Source organism: Cupressus sempervirens, chromosome 8 (assembly GCF_028749045.1).
Source record: "Cupressus sempervirens isolate cs-2001-9-10 chromosome 8, ASM2874904v1, whole genome shotgun sequence".
NCBI lineage: Eukaryota > Viridiplantae > Streptophyta > Pinopsida > Cupressales > Cupressaceae > Cupressus > Cupressus sempervirens.
This window is the reverse complement of record NC_143125.1, coordinates 585,440,653-585,464,182: the sequence shown is the minus strand read 5'-3', so window position 1 is coordinate 585,464,182 and position 23,530 is coordinate 585,440,653. Positions and strand designations below refer to the sequence as shown.

At 36.8% G+C, this 23,530-nt stretch overlaps 1 protein-coding gene across 1 annotated transcript in view; it reads left to right on the top strand.

The window, feature by feature from the left end:
• LOC149543791 (putative 4-hydroxy-tetrahydrodipicolinate reductase 1, chloroplastic) overlaps nucleotides 1–23,101 on the top strand; it is a 33,476-nt gene extending 10,375 nt beyond the window's left edge. Inside the window, exons 5-8 of the mRNA XM_089798475.1 lie at nucleotides 21,978–22,079; nucleotides 22,275–22,384; nucleotides 22,539–22,626; nucleotides 22,749–23,101. Coding sequence (XP_089654601.1) covers nucleotides 21,978–22,079; nucleotides 22,275–22,384; nucleotides 22,539–22,626; nucleotides 22,749–22,817 — 369 coding nt within the window. The 3' untranslated portion in view covers nucleotides 22,818–23,101. The remainder of the gene's footprint in view (nucleotides 1–21,977; nucleotides 22,080–22,274; nucleotides 22,385–22,538; nucleotides 22,627–22,748) is intronic.
• Nucleotides 23,102–23,530: the final 429 nt, after the last annotated feature.

Here is a 23,530-nt window from a genome sequence, read left to right as displayed (position 1 = left end):
GTCTGCAAAGCAGTGTTGAAGATGGATTCAAACAAGGTTCGTGTAATCTTGGAGATGCCACCATCGACGGATGTATCTGAAGTAAAATCATTTCTAGTGCACATAGGATATTACCAGAGATTTATTAGGAACTTTGCGAAGGTTTCCTACCCGCTGGACAAACTCACCTGCAAGGGTGAACCTTACAAATGGGAAGCCAAACAGAATGAATCTTTCGAGGGATTGAAAACAAGGTTGGCCACGACACCGATTCTAGCCTATTCGAATTGGGACAAAGAATTTCATGTTCATGTAGATGCATCGAATTATGCCATTGGAGCAACATTGGCGCAGACAAGTGACCATAGATTGGACCATCCGGTGTATTTTGCAAGTAGATTGTTATCTAAGGCGGAGAAAAACTATAGTACGACGGAACGAGAGGCACTAGGGATGGTGTACGCAGTACAAAAGTTCAGACATTATTTGTTGCCAACGTCATTTGTATCCTATGTAGATCATCAGGCATTGCTATACCTAGTGAATAAGTCGATTATTCATGGAAGGATAAGTCAATGGTTACTATTATTGCAGGAGTTCACATTTGAGATCATGGCATGACCAGGGAAAAGTCATGTAAGTGTAGACCATTTGTCGAGAATAAAATCGGAGGAGCCACCGGAGGGAGTTAATGATGATTTTCCTGACGCACAGCTATTTCACATTACAGTACTACCATCTTGGTAGGAACGTATTGGGGAATATCTATTGACAGGACAGTTTTTGAGCGAGATGCCACCAAATGAGAAGGAAATTGGTGCTGAGGAGCCGAACGTTTCAGTTAATCAATGGGCTACTATACAAAATTGGCCCTGATCAGATTCTAAGGTGGTGTGTCCTAAAAGAGGAAATTCCAAAGGTACTAAAGGAAGCGCATGAAGGACCAATAGGACATATGGGTCCAAACACAACTGTGCGGAAGATATTGTTGGCGGGATTATGGTGGCCAATCGTACACAACGACGCTAGAGAGTGGGTCGTTGCATGCGACACATGGCAGCGAGCTGGGAAACCATTGAAGAGGGACTTCATGCCTCTGAATCCTTCGCACGCGCAGGAGCTTTTTGAAAGATGGGGATTGGACTTTGTTGGACCCCTGAAGGTAAGCAAAACCAGAAGGCGCTGATACATCGTGGTGGTGACAGAGTACTTGACCAAGTGGGTGGAGGCATGCGCACTACTGGATAACTCGGCGATGAGCACAACAAAATTTATTTATGAGCAAATCATCACCAGGTACAGGATTCCATTGCAGTTGACAAGTGACATGGGAGGACACTTTGTTAATCATGTCATCTGACTGCTCACTACTAAATTTAAAATCTATCATTCATTGTCGAGCTCGTACTACCCGAGAGCCAATGGACAAGCCAAAGCCACAAACAAGATCTTGATCGGAGCGATTTATAAATCCTGTGCAGTTGAGGGAGAAGATTGGGAAGAGAAGTTACCATTAGCCTTATGGGTGTATCGTACTTCATATAAAGTAACTATCGGACATACTCCATTCCAACTGATGTATGGACAAAAGGCAATGGTGCCGATAGAATTCATAGTATTAAGTTTGAGGATAGCAATTGAGAACAAGCTGGGCAACATGCAAAGCCTAAGGGAGAGATTGTACAACCTGAACAAACTGGACGAGCGACGATTGTAGGCACAGTGGGCCACGAAAGTCACACAAAACAGGCGAAAGGCATGGCATGATAAGCATTTAAAATTTAATAAGTTTCAACCGGGTCAATTAGTTTTGAAGTATAACAGGCGGAATGAGATCAGGCTAGGGAAGTTCAAAATTAAATGGGTCAGACCATACAAGATACAAGAAGTTGGCAATAACGGGGCAATCAAGTTATGGACGCTAGATGGGGAAGAAGTAACAGACGCGGTGAATGGGTCGAAGTTAAAAATATATCACGAAAGAAATGTTCCCCTGTCGACGAACAATTGAGAGAAGAACGACAGTAAATAATATATATATTTAAGATAAGTAGATATAGATAAAATTCAAAGTTGAACATATTTTCTAAGTGCGGGTACGGAAATAATAAAGAAATAAAAGATAGTAATAAAGTAATAAGAGATCGAATTATTATAATAAAGGAGTATGGAAATGAAGAACGGGATTATTAAATTAAATAAAGTAGTCAATTAAGGAACCGCACAACCACTAAAGGGAGAAATACTTGATCATATGGCTTAGAGGAACCAAGCATAAAATTCACTATCGTACGACCAAGGGGAGATAACACTGTACGGTGAGCAAGTATAGACAAAAGAGTGTTAAAACTACACCGTACGGATAAAGAGTGTTAAATCTAAAACACTGTACGACGTACAACCAAGGAGGGAAATTAGCACATCATATGGTGACCTTGGAGGATGCCATACGACCCATTTAGAACATCGCACGACCCATCAAAGCGCTTATAAAAGGCAAGAAGACAGTGTACGACATTGGGAAAGCATCAATACACCTTAAGGACAGTAGTATGGTAAGAGAGTATTGGAGGCGGCATCGTATGACCAGTAGGAAGCAAAGGAAAGTGTCGTATGACATTAAGGAAGCACACACAAGACAGAGACATCAAATCAGTACACATCGTACTACTGGGAAGTCAGAGGGAGAGGTCGTAAGTATACAGTACGGTGGTACAGCCAGATTGCTTGGAGGTTGGAGGCTGGCCGCAAGAACCATACCGTACAGTAGCGAGTAGCAAGGAGGCCGTACGGTGTGGAAGAAGCAAAATTGGAGAACTCAGAACAGGAAAGGGAGCCATTTCGTACGCCAAAATAGGGAGCCACATCTTCAATTGCCGTACAACTAAGAGGATTACAGGAGGAGAGTACCGTACAATGTACGGACCTTGTGATGTCTAAAACACTTAAAATTGTAAGAGAAATCACCACCTATACAATTTCAAAAGGAGAAAAGATTGCAGCCGTACAATAGATAGAACTAACATGGAAGAAACCATACATGAAGCATAAAGTGAGGGCTTTACAGAGTCGTACAAACACCAAGGCAAGAGAGGGATTTCAGGAACAATATTGTACGGAGAAGTAACTGACCTAACCAATTTGTATTTGGCAAATGACAAAAAGGTGACAATTATGCATTCAGCTGGCAAAAGAACTTGGAAAAAGAAATTGGACGAAGATTCAACCATGAACAGGCATGTGAAGATATTGTCATTTGGAGTCCGTGTAGCAGGAGGAACCAGTATAGGAACAAGCAAGAAGAAAGTAAAGCAACCAAAACAGTCGACTGTGACAGATATTCCTACAGTGCAGAGTGTTACATTTGAAGAATTGAATGGTGTAGAATGCTGGAAGTGGTGGCAGGAGACACCAGATAACTATCAGGTAAAGGCTAGCATTTAGAAAGCACAAGTGGAATGGGTGATACAAATGCTGGTATTCTGTATTAGAGACTATGAAGGGTTTCTACGCATCATGATAGAAACGTATGATAGGTTCTCCCGAACCAGTACGTTTGAGTACCTTGGTTGCAACTTGGTGGTGTCATTCAAACTGGCCGACTTCACATGAGATACTTGGCCATGCTCAAGGTGGAAGGAAAATAGAAAGTAAACCTAAAAAGATGAGTTGGGAAGTAAAGATGCAATTGATACAGCTAGTGTGTGGGGACTTGATGTAGGTGGAACAAGAAGCCCTTTCAGACACATCAAGGGGCAGAGGGTTAAAGAAATCCAATGTGCAGGAAGGTCACTGGTGCTGTCTAATGGATGTAGTGAAGAGCCGCCTTACAGGCTCTAGCTGCGCCTCAGATATTTCATTTCCACATGGAGCAATGATGAAGGAGATTTTGCATGATAGGGTATGTGATTGGGCAACATTGTTGGCCGAACGGATGTCGAAATTCATGACATTATAGCGCAAGACATTCTACATGCCGCATTATGCCATCGGCCTATTCCTGGAGGCAATGACGACAATTCTTCTTATGTAGTGGAGACATTTGGATACACTTGGCACCAAGACCATCGGATAGAAGTGACCGTGGCCAGACGGTGGAAACACGAACAGTAGTTAGGAGGAGACTTCTTCTGAGGAGAGTGGGACTGATGGGGAAGAGGAAGAGGACGAGGAGGTAGAGGTAATTACAGCTACGCCATTGAGATTCCCACGGCTTGCACTTTCAGCTATGACACATTTGACTCCTGTTGGTATACATGGCATTCCTGGTTTTGGTCAGCTCAGATAGCCAGTAATGATGACGCTAGTTGAGCGTATGGTGGAAGTAGTAGAGAGTGCTATGGGTGTGCAGTAGGAACATCCAGTAGCGTCGGAAGCAGGGATGAGAGAGACATTCTTCGTTGATGTAGCAACTCTAACGACTTGGGCTCACTACGTGGTGGCCTCTGTAGAGATTCAAGTTTTGGACTTAGTAGTGAAGGAGTTGGAGGGAGTAGTATCCTTCATGAGATTAGGATGCTTGGCTGCCTTTACAGTCTGTTTTGAGGAATGGGGATGGCCAAGTATGGAGATTGCAGAGATGCGACAGGATTGGGCTACAACAAAAGGTCTTGGTATGGAGAGCCGAGTGGAGGCTTTGACTCACAAGATAGTGGAGATACATAGGGAGGCATATTACACCTTGCAAAGGAGCAAGGTAGATCAGGTAGCAGTTGAGAGGGCTCAAGAGGAGTCAACTACTAGGTTAGCCATGGAGAGGGCAGCCTGGGAATCCGAGAGGGCAGCCCCATTAGACAAACAGAGTCAGCTATAGAAGTTGGCAGCGGAGAAGGAGCAGATAGCGGCAGAGAATGAGAGAGTAGCAGAGGAGAAGGAGAAAGAGCTGGGAAAGATTGCTGGGATGATGCAGTTAACTTTAGAGCTTCAGATGTAGGTAGAAGCGGAATTGAAAGTTCGAAAGGAGCAAGTCTACAAGCTACGGGTGAGCTGAATGAACTGAGGGCGCGGACGACCTCTATGCCAGGGACGCATCCCTCTGTTTAGTATCTATGCATTGATGTAATTAGTGGTTTATTTTTGAGTTTTGTTGTATTGTCGTCCGAAGACAACTTTTCTTTTAGGGGGGATGATGTTGTCGATAAATTCTATATTGTAGCCAACGGGTAGAATAGTATCTGAACAGGCGCATGATGATTGAGTCACCCTTCAGGAAGGTATATGTTCACCGTCCGAAATGGACTTTGGATCATTGTAATGAGCGTAATTAGATTGTCAGTAGTGAAGTGCATATTGCATATATGAATAAAGTATCTATTCTGTGTTATATCTTGCTATACTACATGCGATAAGTATCCGTTTGCCTTGTACGGTAAACAACCTTACTTTATATTGTCATAAGTCTTTTTATAGAGAAATAATAAAATAAATAAATTGCATATCATATATAATGTAATAATTAAAAATATTTAGTTAAAAATATTAAGTTTTTTAATTAGTTCTTCTAACTATTGTAGATTAATTTAAAATAGTCTCATATTTTAGTTTAATCTAATTAGATTAAGGAAAATAAAACTCTATAATATAAAAAAATAACTTTATCTATAATATTATGTATTATGTACTTTGTCTTATCTAATTTCTCTTTTAGGAAATTGAATTTACTTCTTACTATTTATGAATTGAACCAATAGAAAAAAAGTAGAAAGACATTTTGTAATAATTTAAAATTACAAATTAAATTTAGATTATAGAACTTTTGTCGAAGGGAAAAAATTTGTTTCATCATTGCTTAAATTTATTAAACAAATTAAAAATAGAATCTAATGAATGCATTAGTATCATGCAATAGGCAGGAACTAATAATTTTGTCCTTTACAATTATTTTCAGTTTTTTAATTAATCTTTTGTCCCTTAAATAAATTATGTTAGCTTTATAATTGTCTTTTACTTTTTTTTTTGTGTTTCCTAATTTCTTGTCCTTCAACAATTAGTGACGAGTTTTAATAATTGTTTCCTTACGAATTTTTGGGAGGGTTTTATAATTGTTGTCCATAAAAAAATATTGTGGGTTTTGTGCAATTTTTTGCCTCGAAAATTGTTTTTGTTAAAGGGTTTTACTGTTTGTCGGAAAAAATGAAGTGTTGTATTTTGATCCATGTCTTAGATCTTTCTCTTGGGTTTTGATCTATCTTTCTCCTTAAAATTGTGTGTTTTTTTTTCAATTTGATCCTCAAAAGTTGTTTATGGATCATGACTGGTGTTGCTGGTCTCAGGGCTTTTTTGGAAATAAAATCTTTCGGTGGTTTTGGCAGTTTTTTTCCACAAAAATCAGAGTTTTTTACAATTGTTCTCAAAAGCACCTAGAGTTGCCAAGGCAATAGTTCTGCACAAGGATTTGCTGATTTTTCCTTAAAATTGTCATTTTAGTTTCATATCTGTGTCTTTGGCTATAGGGAGTGATACTTTTGTTTCTTAACATTAGGTTGGATGGTTTGTGGTTATCTTGGTCATTTGCAAAAGTTCTATAGATTTAAGAAGGGTCTAAGTAGTAGGCTCATGTTTTAAAATGTTCTGATGAGAAGGGCAACCTCCTATGCACCCGTGATGAAAAGACCTTCAAGTTGTCTTCTATAGGGTAGTTAGTACAATGATCATTAATGGAGAGTATTAAGATAATAATGTGATGTTTTTAATGGTCACTTGAGTGGTTTTAGTTATATTAGTTAGCTTCTATTTTTTGGATTCAATTAACCATTGTTTCATTTAGAAGCATTATCTTCTACTTAAGAAGATTTCGTCCCCATCATTTTATATCAAAGTATCAAGTTTTTATAACAATTTTAGGTGAGTGGAGTGGAATCAAGAGAGAAACAAATAGTTATAGGTCTATCTTCTTTGAATTGAGTCATAGACATGTTTACAGTGCAATGGGGGGAGGTTGTAGTCTTGTAGATGAGACCATTGTCAATTTACAGTTTGGAGATGACATTACTTTTCATGTTGCTTGATTTTCCTTGTAAAAGGAAATGCTTGAGAAGATAAGCAAAAGTAGTTTAGTTATGTGGGTTCTAGTGAGACTAGCTAGAGAATCGCTCTTGGAAAAAGTCTATTCCAAGGTTAATTTGTTGATGGAGGAGAGGAAAGCCAAATGGGTAGCAAATGGCTGTACTATAATCAGGGATGAGTGAACAACTATTGGATACTTTCCATCGTCAACATCATTGTTTCGAGCTAAGTCAGAAGGTTTGAGTTCGACGGCTATGAAGTTTTGATGAAATTCGACTAGTCAAAAAAACTTAAAAAATTTGACATTAAATTCGTCTGATGTAATTTAAAAAATATATAAATATATACTATTTTTATAATATTATGTTTTAATAATTGATAAATAATATAACTATTGTGATGTTTAATTATAAGTACAAACTATTTATTATTATATAATATAAAATAATATTGATATATTTTAATATTTGATAAATAATATAAAATTCATAACAATAATAAATTAAAAACTAATAATAATAACAATTTTTTTATAAATATCAAGTAAACCTAAAATTAAATACTCTTAAAAAATTAAACATACTACAATAAAAGCTCAAAACTATTAAATAAAATTAAACCTAAATAATATCAAAACATTACAAATCATAATCATGCCTTGTGCCCCAAACTGCCGATGGGAGGAATGGAAGCAGAGTTTTCTCAGACGTCGTTCGCAGGGTATGAAGTTTGTTCATGGGAAGCAGACGTCATTCGTTCAAGAGATGTGAAAGCAGACAGGAAAGAAGACGACCCACGACCTAACCAACATTAAACAGACTCCCCCGTGACTATACACAGACTCGCTCACCTATACATGGACTCCCCTGCACTCATGGTTTAGAAATGACGACCTCTGACCTAAACATAGACTTTTTGCATTCACGGTTTTAGAAACGACGAATTTAGGCCGAACTTATATGAATTTTTTAATATTTTTTTAAGTTCGCCGAATTTCGAACTTGGAGCCGAAAATTCGGCGAACCTTGTAACATAGGTTTCGAGCATCAATAGACCTTATTTTGTGTGGGTGATTGATTTCTTTGGAAAATACAAAGTGTTAAATTAATAGCTTCATATGCAATCCCGAGTCTTTCAAATAAGTTTGTTATAATATGCTTCATAGCTTCATAATAAAATGCTTACTATAACAATTTAACCATTGGTATAGAACTCTTTTTATATATTTGTGTTTATACAACAAATACGATTGGACACAAAGTAAATTATGCTCTACGCAGGGGATACGGTTTTCAGTTGAGTTGTCAAGTCACTTCAAACACTTGTGTTGGCATGGTGACCACTTCGTTTTTGTTTTACTAATGCTAGCGTGGCACTCCAACTCATTGCGTTTCTAACTGCTGAACGCTTCTCATCTTAGGTCAAGATTTTTATTATCCACATGTCATGGAAATTAAACGCATTCTGAGTTGGCATCGAGCAAATGAAAGGTCGGGCAAACCGTTTCGTGAGAATGAGAGACATCTATGCCCTGCCTTAAACGACATCAATTTTCTTGTCATCTGGTGTATTTAAGCTTTGCAGTGACTCTCACATTATAACTTGCAAGGAGGAAAGTGACGTGTTGAAGGAAATCATAGTTTTTTAGAAGTTGATTTCTCAGAACAATTTGTTTTTTGATGTATAGCTGATAGATAAACTTAGATCAAAATATGATAGGAAGACTCTGGTTCCTGATCACTTGACCCTGGGCTCTTCGAAGGTCTCCTATAACATGATCTTTCAAGATTGGAGTGGCTAGGTTAGATGCAACACTCTTGACTAGGGCTTCCAATCAATTCACAGTTGTGCTCAATCTTATCTACAGGGTTACTTATACAAGCTTGTCATCGTACTTTCAAATTCCCTCAAGACTATCTTGGAGGAGTGCAAGGACTTCAAAATCTATCAAGAATCCTTAGAACCACCCCAATTTGCTTGGTCTCTGTTGCACTTCTTTATCGATCTCATAATATGGTCTTTATAGGCCTACTAGCCTTTTATGACTCAATTAGCTCTCTGTTTTAGGTTTTTGGGCTTTAGTTCATAAACTTGACAAATGACCCAATGAACAAATCACCTTTTAGGATACCCATTTGGGCTTAAGATGTCGATGTGGTCTTCTAGAAGCTGGAAGCAAGAGGCAGAAGCAGATATGAATGGGTGATGGAGGTAGACGATTGCCATGTGTGTGCCACTCGGATGACACTCATAGGCACTCGGATGCATCTAGATGGCATTTGGACGCATTGGGGTGCTTGTGAGTGGCACCCATGGGGCACCTAGGAGCATCCACATGCATCTTCAACTAAAATCCTTCATTCTTACCCTCTGATATAACTAAAGTCAATTTTCCCCTACGCTCTTCAACAAGATTATTGAACACATCTTCTAGAGGTGGTCTTATTCATTTTGATTATCTTGATTAGAAGTAATTTCAGTTTTTTGCTAGAAGTAGCGCGTGGATATCTTCTTCCTTCACTTGTACAAAAGAGCTCCTGTATCATTAGATGAGGATGCCTTGAGTGTTCTTTTAATGCATTGTTTCAACATAGCACTCTTCTTGATGATTAATAACGGTGATCCGTGCTCTTCACTCTAGTATGTCATTCGCCTCCATTGCATTTGTAATTCAAACTGAGTTAAATGTGCTGAAATGTTTAAGTTTTATCAAGATTTATATCAAAGGAATCCAAACTCAGTGGTAGCATTGTAGATACCTATTTGTGAAGAACACATGCTGCATTTGAAGGAAATGTAGACTAGCCTCCTTCCAAACCTGACACTAGTCTAGTGTCTTAAATAATCAATTGATTGCTTATGTTGCTTAGATAGCTGCTTCTGTTCACTTGATATCAATTGCTTGCTTGTTTTGTCTGAGATTTTTTACATAATAACTATCTAATATTTGGATTATCTGATTAATATTTCCCTGACAAATTTGAAGTGCAATAAATGCCTATTTTTTGTTTACACATTGGAGATAATTGATGTTCAGATTTACCTTGGCAATGATGTTGCATGCATATATTCTAATCACTTTTCTAAGCCTTTGAACATTGTAGATGCCTATTTGTGAAGATATAATGGAGATCATCTTTTGATCTTGAAGGTAAGAATACAAGACTGAAATTACATATCTCATTTCTTTGCATATTGATAAACATATTACATAGTATAACAATGTGTGTGTGTGTGTGTGTATATTAGTGTTACGGGACTTAGACTTGCCTCTTACTCGAAAAGTCAAAATTGGGCTCGGACTCGGACTCGGACTCGGCGATTGGACTCAAAAAATTGAACAACCCATGAAATTCAAAGATTTTAAAGGATTTAAAGATTTTTTCATGTATCATTTAGTCAATTAACATCAAATACACCATAATTAAGATAAATAGAAACTACTTAACACTCACACACAATTTTGCATAGATCACATAAGTATAAAAGCGAATTTCTAAAAGAAAACAACTAAATAACATAATATAAAGTTAAACATAGTGTCACTGTCAAGTGTCTACAATAAATGAAATCCATAGAATCAAAAGTTCAAAACATATATCAAAATATCAGCTAGAGAGTAGAAGACTAAGGCTCATAGCAGCCTATGCCCTCCTACGAGTATACCTAAGATAAGTGATGGAAGACTCTAGAGCCATCCTCTCTCCCTGTGTTCAAGGCTGAACCTCAAGGGCATCCTCATCCTCATCCTCATCCACAACCACATAATCTTCATAATCAGACTCAGATCCATCACTCCTAGCCTCAGGGTCCTGCATTCGGTCTCCTTGCACTGTAGCCTCCTCGACTGCCATTGCTACTGCCTTTGCCTCTCAATCCACCTAATCAACCCACTCCAGGTCTTCATTACTGAAGATAGGATCAACAATCTTTGTGTTCCACTTTGTATGTGGATCAACAATCTCTAATACAATCGGTGATATATCGGTGCCTTGGATCTGTCTATGGAGAAGGTGAAGTTTGTAGGGAACAAACTACAAAGACAAGATCATTCAATTTTTGCTAAAACAATGGAAATGCAAGTTTGTAGAAGCCTCCTCCAATGCTTCCTTTAGCTCCTCTCAATACTTAAGTGCAAGCTACAAAGTTGCACAAACAATCAACAATGGAAAATGGGAGAGCCAACCTGTTTGCTAATTCCTCTCTCAAAACCCCAATACTCTTCTCTAACTCTTTTCTCTCTATCACAAGCATTAGCAAAGGATGAAATGACCTTTTTAGGCAAAATAAATGTTTAACAAAGCACAAACAATTCACTTAAGCCTTTATTTTATTATTTTTTGCACTTAAATGAGTCATGTTGCCAGAGAGAGTCCAGAGCTCGGGACTCTACAAGTTAGGGGCATCCTTGGACTCGACAAGCCCATGTTGACTCTACCGAGTCAGAGTCCAAAGGCCATTTGCCTTGGAATTGTGGACTTTGGCTCGGACTTGCAGAGTCCTGTAACTATGGTATATATGCACACACTCACACACCCATACGCATCTGCATCCCCCCCTCAAAAAAAAAAAAAAATGAAAAAAAGGTCGGTAACTTAGCATTTGGGAGACCTACAAGATTTTGTAGGTTTTGGGTCTCCAACCCTCCATACAACACCAAACCTTGAACTGAGTCTTTATAGGCTTAACTAGACTTGTGATCAGTCCAACTTTCCAAAGCTACTTCAGATGGATTCAACCAGGTTTGATCTTGCACCCAAGGCTTGTCTTGGCCTCACTACACCCCTCTGCATCATTGGATTTGAATTTTCAATCCACTCCTGCAAGAAAAAGTCTTTGCACTGTTCAAATTCCTAATCAGGATACCACAGAGCTCACCTAGGGCATGACCTTAAAATTCACTGTTTGAGTTTTTTGGCCTGCTACCAATAGGAAAAGAATGTACATTGGCTCTACTCAAAGACCTCCAATGGTAGTGAAAATCCCACAGTAGAGTTTCAAGTTTGAGGCATTATTTCACCCAAAACCTTGGTACTATTAGTGACCAACACAGTTTTGATTTTATTTGACGAAGCAAAGCTGTACAAGAACTAACACAAAGCACATAGAGTAAGGAAATGATCTACTCTAACTATTTACAACAAAAATAAACCATTCTCAATCCATAACACACCAGAAAATTGTGGATTGTTCACTATTGCAAAATGCGCCAAATGGCATTCAACCCCATCACTATGACTTGGGAGGTCTTATAATATGTTTCACCAACATGTTTCAACCAACTGTGTGCAGTTTTGGCACAAAAATGCACAAACTTGCCAAATATTGCCGATGCAACATTGCAAAGTTGCAAAAGTTGTCATTGCAACTTCTACCTCATCAATGCATATACCCAATCTAAGGGTGCAAAATGATGTTTTTGGACTCCCTAGACATGTCAGACACCAAAACATGACTTCCTAACTACACACCCCAGGGATGCGTCTCCGCCTGAAAAGCCAAGGTTTCCAAGATGCTATGTTGGAGGAATATGAATCTATCATGAAAAATGATGTTTGGGATATTGTGCCTCATCCTAAAAATAAATTAGTTAGATCTTGTAAATGGTTGTACAAAATGAAACATATTGCTGATGGTAGTGTGGTAAAATTTAAAGCTAGATTTGTAGCAAGAGGTTTTTCACAAAAGGAAGGATAGATTATGATGAGACCTTTTCTCTTGTAGCTCTATACACCTCTATCAGAACTATCATTGCAATTTCAGTTGCTAATAGATGGAAGCTACATCAAATGGATGTCAAGACTACCTTCCTTAATGGTGTCATTAATGAAGAAGTTTATGTTGAACAGCCTAGAGGGTTCATAATTCATGACAAAGAGTCTCATGTATGCAAGCTGAAAAAGGCATTGTATGGACTTAAACAAGCTCCTTGGGCATGGTATGAACATACTGATAGTTATCTATTGAGCTTGGACTTTATAAAAAATGAGGCTGATCCAAATCTTCATTTCATAACGTATAATGATCTTATGCTGATCTTAGTTCATTATGTTGATGATCTTATTAGCACTGGTGAAGATGAGTTAATTCCTAAATGTAAGAAATAATTGACTTCGGAATTTGAGATGAAAGATCTTGGTTTAATGCATTACTTCCTTGGGTTGGAAATTTGGCAAAGGCCTAATGAAATTTTTCTTAGTCAAGGTAAGTATGCAATAGACATGCTTATAAGATTTGGTGTGCTTGACTGAAAACCAAATGTGATGTCTATGTAGGCAAATTTGAAGAAACTCGAAGAAGTTGATGTTGTTTCATATTTAATTGATTGCACATGATATAGGCAGCTGATTGGTTCCCTCATGTATCTTGTCAACACCAGGCCTGATTTCCTATGCAATTAACACCTCAAGTAAATTTAAGTGCGAGCCTAGAAAATTTCATCTTATTGCTGCCAAACATTTTCAGATATATGTTTGGGGTACATTAAAATATGGTTTGAAGTTTTCTAGTTCTAATGACCTTCATCTTCATGGTTTCTCTGATTCTGATTGGGCAGGATGTGTTTCAGATAGAAAGAGTATTTAAGGTTTTTGTTTCAGCCGTGGATTTGCTATGGTGTCTTGATGCAGCAAAAAACAAGGATGTGTATGGCTCCGCAAACTTCTTGGTAGATTGCTTGGAGAATCACTGGATCCTACCATAATCTTTTGTGATAATCAAAGCTGTATAAAGCTTTCTATAAATCCTATCTTTCATGATAAGTCCAAGCATATACAAATTAAGTATCATTACTTAAGGGAAATGGTGTTTCAAAAGGCAGTGGAGCTGCAATATGTCCATGCCAATGAGAAAACTATTGATATCCTCACCAAACCTCTACCCAAGGTGAAGTTCTATTCTTTTAGATACAAGTGAGGTACTGTTGAACTTGAGACTTAAATTGGAAATAAGTCCCAATTGTGATTTTGGTTTTGATTCTTGAATGAATTAATAAGAATGTAAGGACAGCTATGATAACTCTTTTACTATGAGGAAGTGAACATCATGTTGAGAGAGTACACAGATGACATCATGTTGAGAGAGTCTGTGATGGGAGTTGGATGTCATGTTGAGAGATTCCATGACATCACCACTTTGAGAGAGTCCACGATGAAAGGCTAGCTGTAATCTTTACAGGTTTATCATGTTGAAAGATTCCATTATTATTAATAATAAATAAATTGTTCTCTTATTGTCATGTTGAGAGACTCCATGGCTGTTAAGTTTAACTGATTTCATATGTGTGCTAAGAGGGAGTGTTGAATTAATAGCTTCATATGAAATCCCGAGTCTTTCAAATAAGTTTATTTTGATCGCTGAATATTTTTTCATTCATAATAAAATGCTTACTCTACTAGTTTTATCATTGGTATAGAACTCTGTTTATATATTTGTGTTTATAGAACAAGTATGATTGGACAATGAGTAAATTATGCTCAACGAAGGGGATACCATTTTTGGCTAAGTTGTCGAGTCACTTCAAATGCTTGTGCTGGTGTGGCAACTGCTTTGTTTTTGTAAATTATTTCACTCATGCTGGCGTGCAACTCCAAACATTGCCGTTGTTACTGCTGAAAATGCTCCTCATGTCAGGTTGGGATTTTTATTGCAAAGCCGGGTTCAAACGTAGGAGCTCGGGTCTGGGTTTGGATTCCTCCGGCTCAAGATTCAAGCCCAGGTCTGCTACGGGTCCCTATTGGCAACTGTCGTTTCGCCTGGGTTCGTGTGGATCCACAATCCTCAACAGGGACTCTACTCGGAACCATTGTGGACCAAGGTGGACTTGGGAGGACTTTTGCAGACCTATGGCCTGTGGGGCTAAAAAAGTGAACTTAAAAACTTAAAACATTCAATTTTTTAATATTTTTTCGTTCACAACCCTAAAGAAGCCTAATAAGAAACTTTTCATTCATTTAATCTCTCATTTGCTTTCTCATTTTGGTGAGAAGGTTGTAGAAATTGTTTGTGGAGTCTCAAATCCTTCCAATAATCAATGTTGAGTGTTCCAGTTATACATTGGATCCTTTCCTTTGCTTCTTTGATAGTTTGTTTTTAGTTTTTTATTGTTCTAAAATTTTATGAAGTGTTTGTATAAGTTTTGAAATATTTATTTATTTATTTTTGTTATAGATTGTGAAAATGAGTAATCAGAGTTCAGTGGGTGGGGATGGATCCGAAAGATTTAAAATTGATAAAAGTTCTCCTTTGTGGAAGTATACAAGAAGAAATCAACAATGTGTTGGAGGGGGGAGGGTATATATGGAAATGCAATTTTTGCCAAACCCATATTATCAAGTTAAACACCATTTCATAGGTCCTGCAGGTTAAGGGATTAGCATGTGTGAGGGGCCCCTAGATGGAGGTAGGAAGGGGTTGCTGGCTTTTCAAATAGAAAGCATGTTAAAAGAACAACAAGAAGCTGATTGGTTAGTGTCAACAAGGAAAAAAGAATTAACAAAGCACAAACCACCAACACCACTCTCTCAAACAGCCACTAGACAACATCCCTTCCTACCTAATCCTTCTACGGATGAATAAGAAATAGAAACACCCTCATCTCGCAAGAGAGGCCATATTAGATAGGGCATTTCAAAATGAATTGAGAGAAATTGCTGACATAAAGGTTGGGCATTGCCTCTTTACGAATGGTGTTCCATTCAATCTAGTGCGATCACCTTATTGGAGAGAAATGGTTGAAGCAATAAATGAAGCATCTCGTGGCTATTGGGGCCCTGGATATGAAAAGTTAAGAACCACCATATTGCATAATGAGAGAAAGAATGTAGAAACCCTCCTCAAACCAATAAGAGATTCTTGGATCCAAATAAGGGTGACTATTGTCTCTGATATATGAAAAGATTGTAGAAACCCTCCATTAATAAATGTGATTGTTGTCTCCCCCAAGGGGGCAATGTTTTTGAAGGCGGTTGATTGTAAAGGGTAGGTAAAGCATGCAAATTTTATTGCTTGGATTCTCATTGAATCCATAGAGTCCATGGGAGTTGACAATGTTGTCCAAGTAATAACGGACAATGCTGAAGTTTGTAAGGATGCAGGTGCGTTGGTAGAAGCACGATATGACCATATCTTTTGGACACCATGCATCATCCACTCCTTGAACTTGGTGATGTAAGCAATCGACACCCAAATTGAATGGGCAAACAAAGGGTATGAGGAGGGTAAGGAAATTTAAATGTTTGTGATGAATCACTATATGTCACAAGCAATTTTCAGAATTTTCTCTCGCTTGGAATTATTGAAGGTAAATTTTAAACTTTTTTTTTTGTTTCTTTTATCATTTTGTGTCATACTCTACATATTTGAATAAAATGTTTTTTTGTTGTTTACATATTTGAAATGTGTTATTAACTTACAATTTGAATTAACATGGTAATAGGTGGTTGAAAGAAGGTTTGCTTCAAACACAATAGTCCTTAGACAATTTGTGAGGGTGAAAGACACATTGCTCCAAATGTTTTTTAGCAACCAATGGGGTGAATGGAAGCAATACAGTACAACAAGGGCTAAAAATGTAAGGGTATGATCTTGACTGATGATTTTTGGGGTAGGGTGAAATATGTATTAGAATTCACCGAGCCCATCATGTTTATGCTTTGGTTTGCTGACTCTGATGAGCCTTGTTTGGGGGATATACGATGCCATTGACTCCATGCTAGAGAGTGAAAACGGTACGTTTAAATTTTTATACAATACTTTACCCTTGTTTATTGAGAGATTTTGATTTTTAATTTTAATTAACACTACATCAAGATAACTTACATGAACATTTGACATCCCAGGTCATATAGAAGAGAGAGGAGGATCCTAAGGAAACCTTATACAAAATGGTGGAGAAAATTGTTCTATATCGCTGGAACAAGATGACTACACCTTTACACCTCCTAGCATATGCGCTTTCTGCCAGGTATTATAGCGGTGAGATACTTTCTATTCCTAGTAGAGTGGCACCATACAAAGATCCTGAGGTTGCTAGTGGGTATAAGAAGGCATTTAGCAGACTCTTTAGTGATCCTGAGGTGGCATCGAATGTTAGGAGAGAGTTTGCATAGTTTATCTCAGGAAAAAATGTAGACCCTGATGCAATCAATGACCAAAGTAGAATGGATGCCATTGGATGGTGGTACTTACATGGGCAAAATTACATGTACCTCCAACCTCTTGCTATTAAGATCCTGTCACAAGTAAGTATTTAAGTTTTTTTTCCCTTTTTTATGGCCACCTAGCTTGTAGAATTAGCACTCTTTAGTTCCTGTTGCATTGTAATTTACAATTTCTAGTTTTTAAATTTTTGTTGGTTATCTCTCTAGGTTGCGAGCTCTTTTGCTACTAAGCGGAATTGGAGTAAATACTCCTTTATCCACTTCATGAAGCGTAACTGGTTGGGTTCCAAGAAAGCAGACGACGTGGTGTTATATTCACAATTGGTGTCTCCTGTCACGCAAGGATCCAAAATATATGAAAGGGCTAGAGAAGTTATGGGATGTATTACCCAAGTCTATTGACTTGGATAGGACTGTCCAGGATCTAGCTAGAATTGCCTTGCTAGATGTTGAGGAGGAGGAGGATGTGATGGCATCTGGGGCTAGTGGAACTGGTTTGGGTTTCAATGATAAGGATCTAGATATAGTTGCAGTTGGGGATGAAACCACTGATCCCTCATTTTTTCATGACCCATTTGACCCTTAAAGGGCATTTGCATCTTTGATACTGAGTCTATGATCATTGATAAACAATTAAACATTTGTCATTTATCATAATGTTATAAATTTTTTTATCTGTTAGTCCGATGAACTAGTCTATGTATTGAAATTTCATTTTGCAATTTAGTAATTCGATATATGATTTTCTTTACAATCATGAACATAGATTAATGAGCGAGTATTTAATGTTTATCTTTGACATTTGGCATTGATCAATGATCAAGTAACATATATTCATACTATGAAATGACTGAGTGAGCAAGTTTTACAATAATGCACTTTTTTCTTTACAATGCATATATATATACACTCACGAACCCACCCGTGAACCCAAATGGGAATTTTTTGTTTGTTCAAACCCACAAACCTGAACTCAAAACTGAATCCGTCCCCGAACCTGAATCGGCAACTTAGGATTTTTATCATCCCCATGCCGTGGAAATTAAACATGTTCTGAGTTGGCATCGAGCAAATGAAAGGTCGGGTAAACTGTTTCGTGAGAATGGAATACATCTATTCCCTGCCTTGTAATTGGCATCGGTTTTCCTGTCATCTGGTGTATGTATGCTTTGCGGTGACTCTCACACGTTAACTTGCAAGGAGGAAAGTGACGTGTTGAAGGAAATCACAGTTTCTCAGAAGTTGATTTTTCACTCAGAACGATTTTTTTTGATGTATAGTTGACAGATAAACTCAGATCAAAATATGTGTTTCTCATAGATGTTTGTGTGATCTTTTCAGAGTTATGTTTATAATCTGATTGTATCTGGTTTATTATGGAGCATGATTTCTCCACTGCTTGTTATGTAAGCATGTGGAAGAATGATTGCTAGATTTGTTGTTCTTGTTGCACCCTCTGTTGTATAGGAGTTGAAGAACCAAATTCTGAAGCACTGTAACTTCTCTTTGGTAATAAAATTTACAGGTTTTGTGGGTTGGGTTGTTTCCCTCTGTGAAGAGGTTTTTTCCCAGGGTAAACTTGCTTATCAGAGAGTTCATTTGAAGCTTGATATTTGTCTGGTCCAAATTTTAACACAAAGATGTATGGTTTTAGGGTTTTAGCTTTAGATCTTGAGAATCCATTGAGGAGACCGGTTCTCAAAATGTAGTGTAAGTGATTGCTAGCAGAAAATGTTTGTAGGGCAGCAGTCATGTTGATTTGATCTATGTACAAGCACAACTACTGAACCCCTTCTTGTGGAAATGATATGAACAATGCACAAATAGACATTGGAAAGCTAGAGTGGGTGAAATAAGTGGTTCTGGATGCATGGGAGGTGTACACTTTAGTTGCAATAAGCACACCTCATTGGTCTTTATATAGACCTTGCAAATAAATAGTTCTTTAAATGAATTGATTCTCAATTTGCTTACTATTTCATTTTACCAGAGAGAATGCTTTAGTTGAAAAAGCCACTGTAATTTGTGATTATGAAACTAGATTGGAAGAGGTGGAAGGAATCAAAGTATGAGCAGGGAAGAGAGAGGACATTTATGATTAGTGATGCTTTTTGGTAGAATTTAAGATACACCACATATTTATTCAGCCTGTTGTTATTGTCATTAGATTACATATTTTGATAGTCCTAGTATCAGTAGGTCTACATTTACATTTATAGTGCTTGGACAAATGAAGGCACCGAATAGCTGTATGATGAACATTTCCCCCCCATCATCCAGAAAAGTTGGGAGAAGTTGAATGCCTCTCTACAAATGGCTGTGTATGGTTTGAATAAAAAATGGCATTAAAAAAGACTTGGAAGAATTTTTCCCATCAATGATCATGAGGTGAGAAATGGTCTCACAAAGGCCTTCAAAAAAAATGCATACTTTAAACTTTAGATAAAGCTGATAATTAGAGTCGAATGGACTGAGTTTACTATATTAGATGGCTACAAGACTTCAGTGAAGATTGCCCAATACACTTTTAATTAGTTAGTGGGAACAGTCTATGGAACTCTAGGACCATCGTGTACGCTTGCAATTTTTTTCTCTTGCAAGTTCTAGCTTTTTTTTTCTCTGTTGAGAGGAAGTGGTCTAAAATTCTAAATATATCTTTATCTACTCTCTAAAGAGTTACGAGCTTGCCCCCTCCTTGTATTGTATAGTGCCTCTTGTTTGATTGAATGCAAAAATCTTGAGTATAGGTAGAGCCTTGTGCAACAGTTGGGATGTAGAGCTTGAGGAGCTGTGTAGACTTGATGATGACCATGATCTGCTGATGGGGTTGGAGGAATTAGTTCCACTTCAATCTGATAGTTCGAGTGATGAGTTGTTAAGATATGCAGCAACAGACGATGACTGATTTTTAAGCTTGTTGCTCAAACAAAAACAGATATTGATATCTTTTTGGCAATTTAATTTATATTATCTTCACATTGGTGACTTGTACAGTGAGTCTCTAGTTGGTACTTCAAACTTTCAGCTTATTGGTTATTTGAATAGCTTAATGTGAAATGGATTCTGACTTACAGCTACTATGATAATTTATGAATGACCATTGATATTGAAATCACCACATTTAATGATTTTGGCGTATTTACTATGATTTGACTATTCAAGTGGGCCTTGGCATTGTTTAGCTATCATTTCGAATTATGATACTATCAGTTATCTATTTGTCATTGATCATTTGTTGTAGCGTGCCCTTTTGCTCAGATTTTGCCATGATTTTGTTTCTATTATTCAAAAAATGGTTAATGTTTAAAGACTATAGTATGTTTTAAAACTCGAAGAGTTTTGCCCTCAATATTATTGAAATCAAATTTTATACTAAACACTTTTAACTAATAGTAAAATGCCATGCATTCTCTTTGCATTTCACGCCACCTCTCACAAACAAGAGGTCTCCTCTATGGTACCCAAACCTTACTGCGAGTAATTGAGCTTATTAATAAACACTTCTGCATCAAACAAGTTTTTCTTCCCGCTTTGCCAGTGGCAATACACCAATGCACTTTTTTCGGTATTTTATTTTAATTCTTCAAAATACCTTTGTCACTTTTAAGTTTTATCATAATACCCTTTTCTACTACAAGCACTCCTGATGCACTTAAATTAGTTCTTTTTAATACACTTCTAAAATCCTTCTTTCGCTTGGCAGAATTGTTCACATATAATACAGTTACCTTTATAAGTACACAGATAGTCTGTCACAAAAAATAAAAACTTACATCCTATTCTGTTTCAAGGTCTTAAATAAATACCTTTCGATACTATACAGGAGCAGTGATTGCTCTGATCTCATATGATAGCAATATTTTTACACGTATATCGCAAATGCAATTTATTTAAGACAATAATGAGTTATTTATATAATTGTTTGACCCTATTTTACAGGTTGCTAACCTAATGACTTGTTTCTTCTTATCTATTAACCATTTCTTTTTCTGAGTGTTGCAAAAACTCAACGTGCACACTACATCGGGATGACTTGTTTCTTCTTATCTATTAACCATTTCTTTTTCTGAGTGTTGCAAAAACTCAACATGCACACTACATCGGGATTATATATTTTAGAACTATATACAATCATGGTACATCCTTTTAATATCTCACCGTTAGCTTATGGTCCAAGACAAACTCCAACAATTGTGCAGCTCAAAATGAAAAGGAACCAAAAGTGACTATAAAATCTACGTAGGTGCAATTTCTTTGTAATATACTTTCCCTCCAATTTATGTTGTACGAATTATAAAATAGTAATCTGAAGTTCAGTCTTCATCAGAATGAGTTTGAAATGATAAGAGCAATGAGAGAGTAATATAATCAGTTCATGATTTATTGATTGCGAAAACAATAAAGAATTGCTAGATTCATTTATTTGCAATATTGCTTGTGAACATATGTTCCAAATTCAACCTTGGTCTTTCATGATTAATTGATTGCAAAAACAAGAAATAATTGCAAGATCCATTTATTTAAATAATCCTTGGGATCATGGATTTCAAAATAAACCTTGTTTTAGAGTTTTCCAAGGGGTACCCGTTAAAAAAAATGCTAGTAAAAGCAAACTAGGAAATAAAGAGTTAATATAAAATTTAAAATTGTTAATTTCATAAATAATTTCTAACTGCTCGTGTATTTAGTTTTATTTAATGTCCATGCTCTGAGACAACTTTCTAAAGAACAATCTTTGTTCTGTAAACACTAGTTTGATAATTTGTTGAATCCCTACTTGTCCTCTTTAATCATATTTCAGTGTTGTTTAAAGTGGAAAATATTTTGACCCAGGTGATAGAATCTCACCAGTCAAGTAAGGTGGACACGTCAGGCACTGCAAAAGCAATTGTTTCTTGCTTCCAGAGACTTGGTGTTAGTTATGACATTAACCAAGTAAGCTACGGTCATTATATGGTTGTTCTCAGTCATGGATTTTATGTTCTTTCACTTTAAAATGGTATCATTCGTAATCTATATGTTTTCTGGAACAATTTGGTGTATAATGTTATATCACATGAAATAAATTGATTCTATTTGTTTAGTTGAAGAACAATCTGCTCAATTTAAGATCACATTGTCCAATTACAGATAAAGAAAGTTAGAGGTCGCACAGAACAAATTGAGAAAATGGGAGTTCCAGAGGATTTTTTGGGAGGTCATGCATTCCATACATATAGTCTTATATCTCCAGATAACACGTAATTTCTCCTCCATATCTTTCTTTTCTGAGTGATGCTTTTTAACACAGTTTTCATGTTACATTGTTTCCCTGTTTATAAGAAGTTTCCTATTATGCGTTTCTCCATATGGCAAACATTTAGTCAATGTGTGGACATTTTGGACTATGAGCAGGGTTGCCTTTCAGTTTCAACACAATGTCTGTGGAAGGTCAATATATGCCCAGGGTACTGTTGATGCTGTACTTTTCCTGGCTAAGAAGGTAATAAACTTCTTTCTGTATGTGGTTGAATTTTCTTTAAAGAAGCATTTTTAAGAGCTAGTTCAAAATCTCATCACAAATTTCCAAAACAATTCAAAGTTATACTTTTTTTACACATACAGGTTAAGAGTAATGCAGAGAAGAGACTGTACAACATGATTGATGTTTTACGAGAAGGAAATATGCGTTGATAAGTTCAAATAATTTTTCAGTTTAATCTTAATGGGCAAATTGAAGTTCAGTAGTTGCCTGATTTCCTAGCAAAGATTATTTATTTTTCAGATTTGAGGCAATTCTTTTATTGCTTTTCTAGATTTTGTTTTGCGGTTTCTGCTTCATTTTGAGATGACTCATGGATGAGTAAAATGAAAAGGAGGCCTAGCAGTAAATGTTATGTATGATATAGCTCTCCCCAGCATAATTCAATATTATCATGTAACTTTTTTATGTCATCAATCGAGCAAACTTTTCACAACCACCTGTATCTTCAGTAATCATTTTCCGTGTGCATGTTATATAGTGTTTGTATCTTGAATATATATTTCTTTTTGAACAAGACTAAAAAGCCTTGCTGATTAGTAATGCAACTAAACTGATTCGTCTCTACAATGTTTTTGGGACCCATCTGTCTAGTGCAATTTGAAAAATCTTTTTATCATTGCAGGGTAGTGGAGCTATCTAAAACAAGTCCTTTAATTTTTTTTGCATTTTCTCTTGTTGGATACACTAATTTTACAGTTTGGAATATTTAGGAATTAACCTTTCCTTTCAATCAGTGGTTTGATGCATAAATTTGTTTCAATATCATGTTATGATCATCTTTGTAAGAAATTTGCGTGACGATTGAAAACATGGTTTCTACGTTGTGATAGTGTGAATTGAACCAAATTTAGTAGTAAAAATT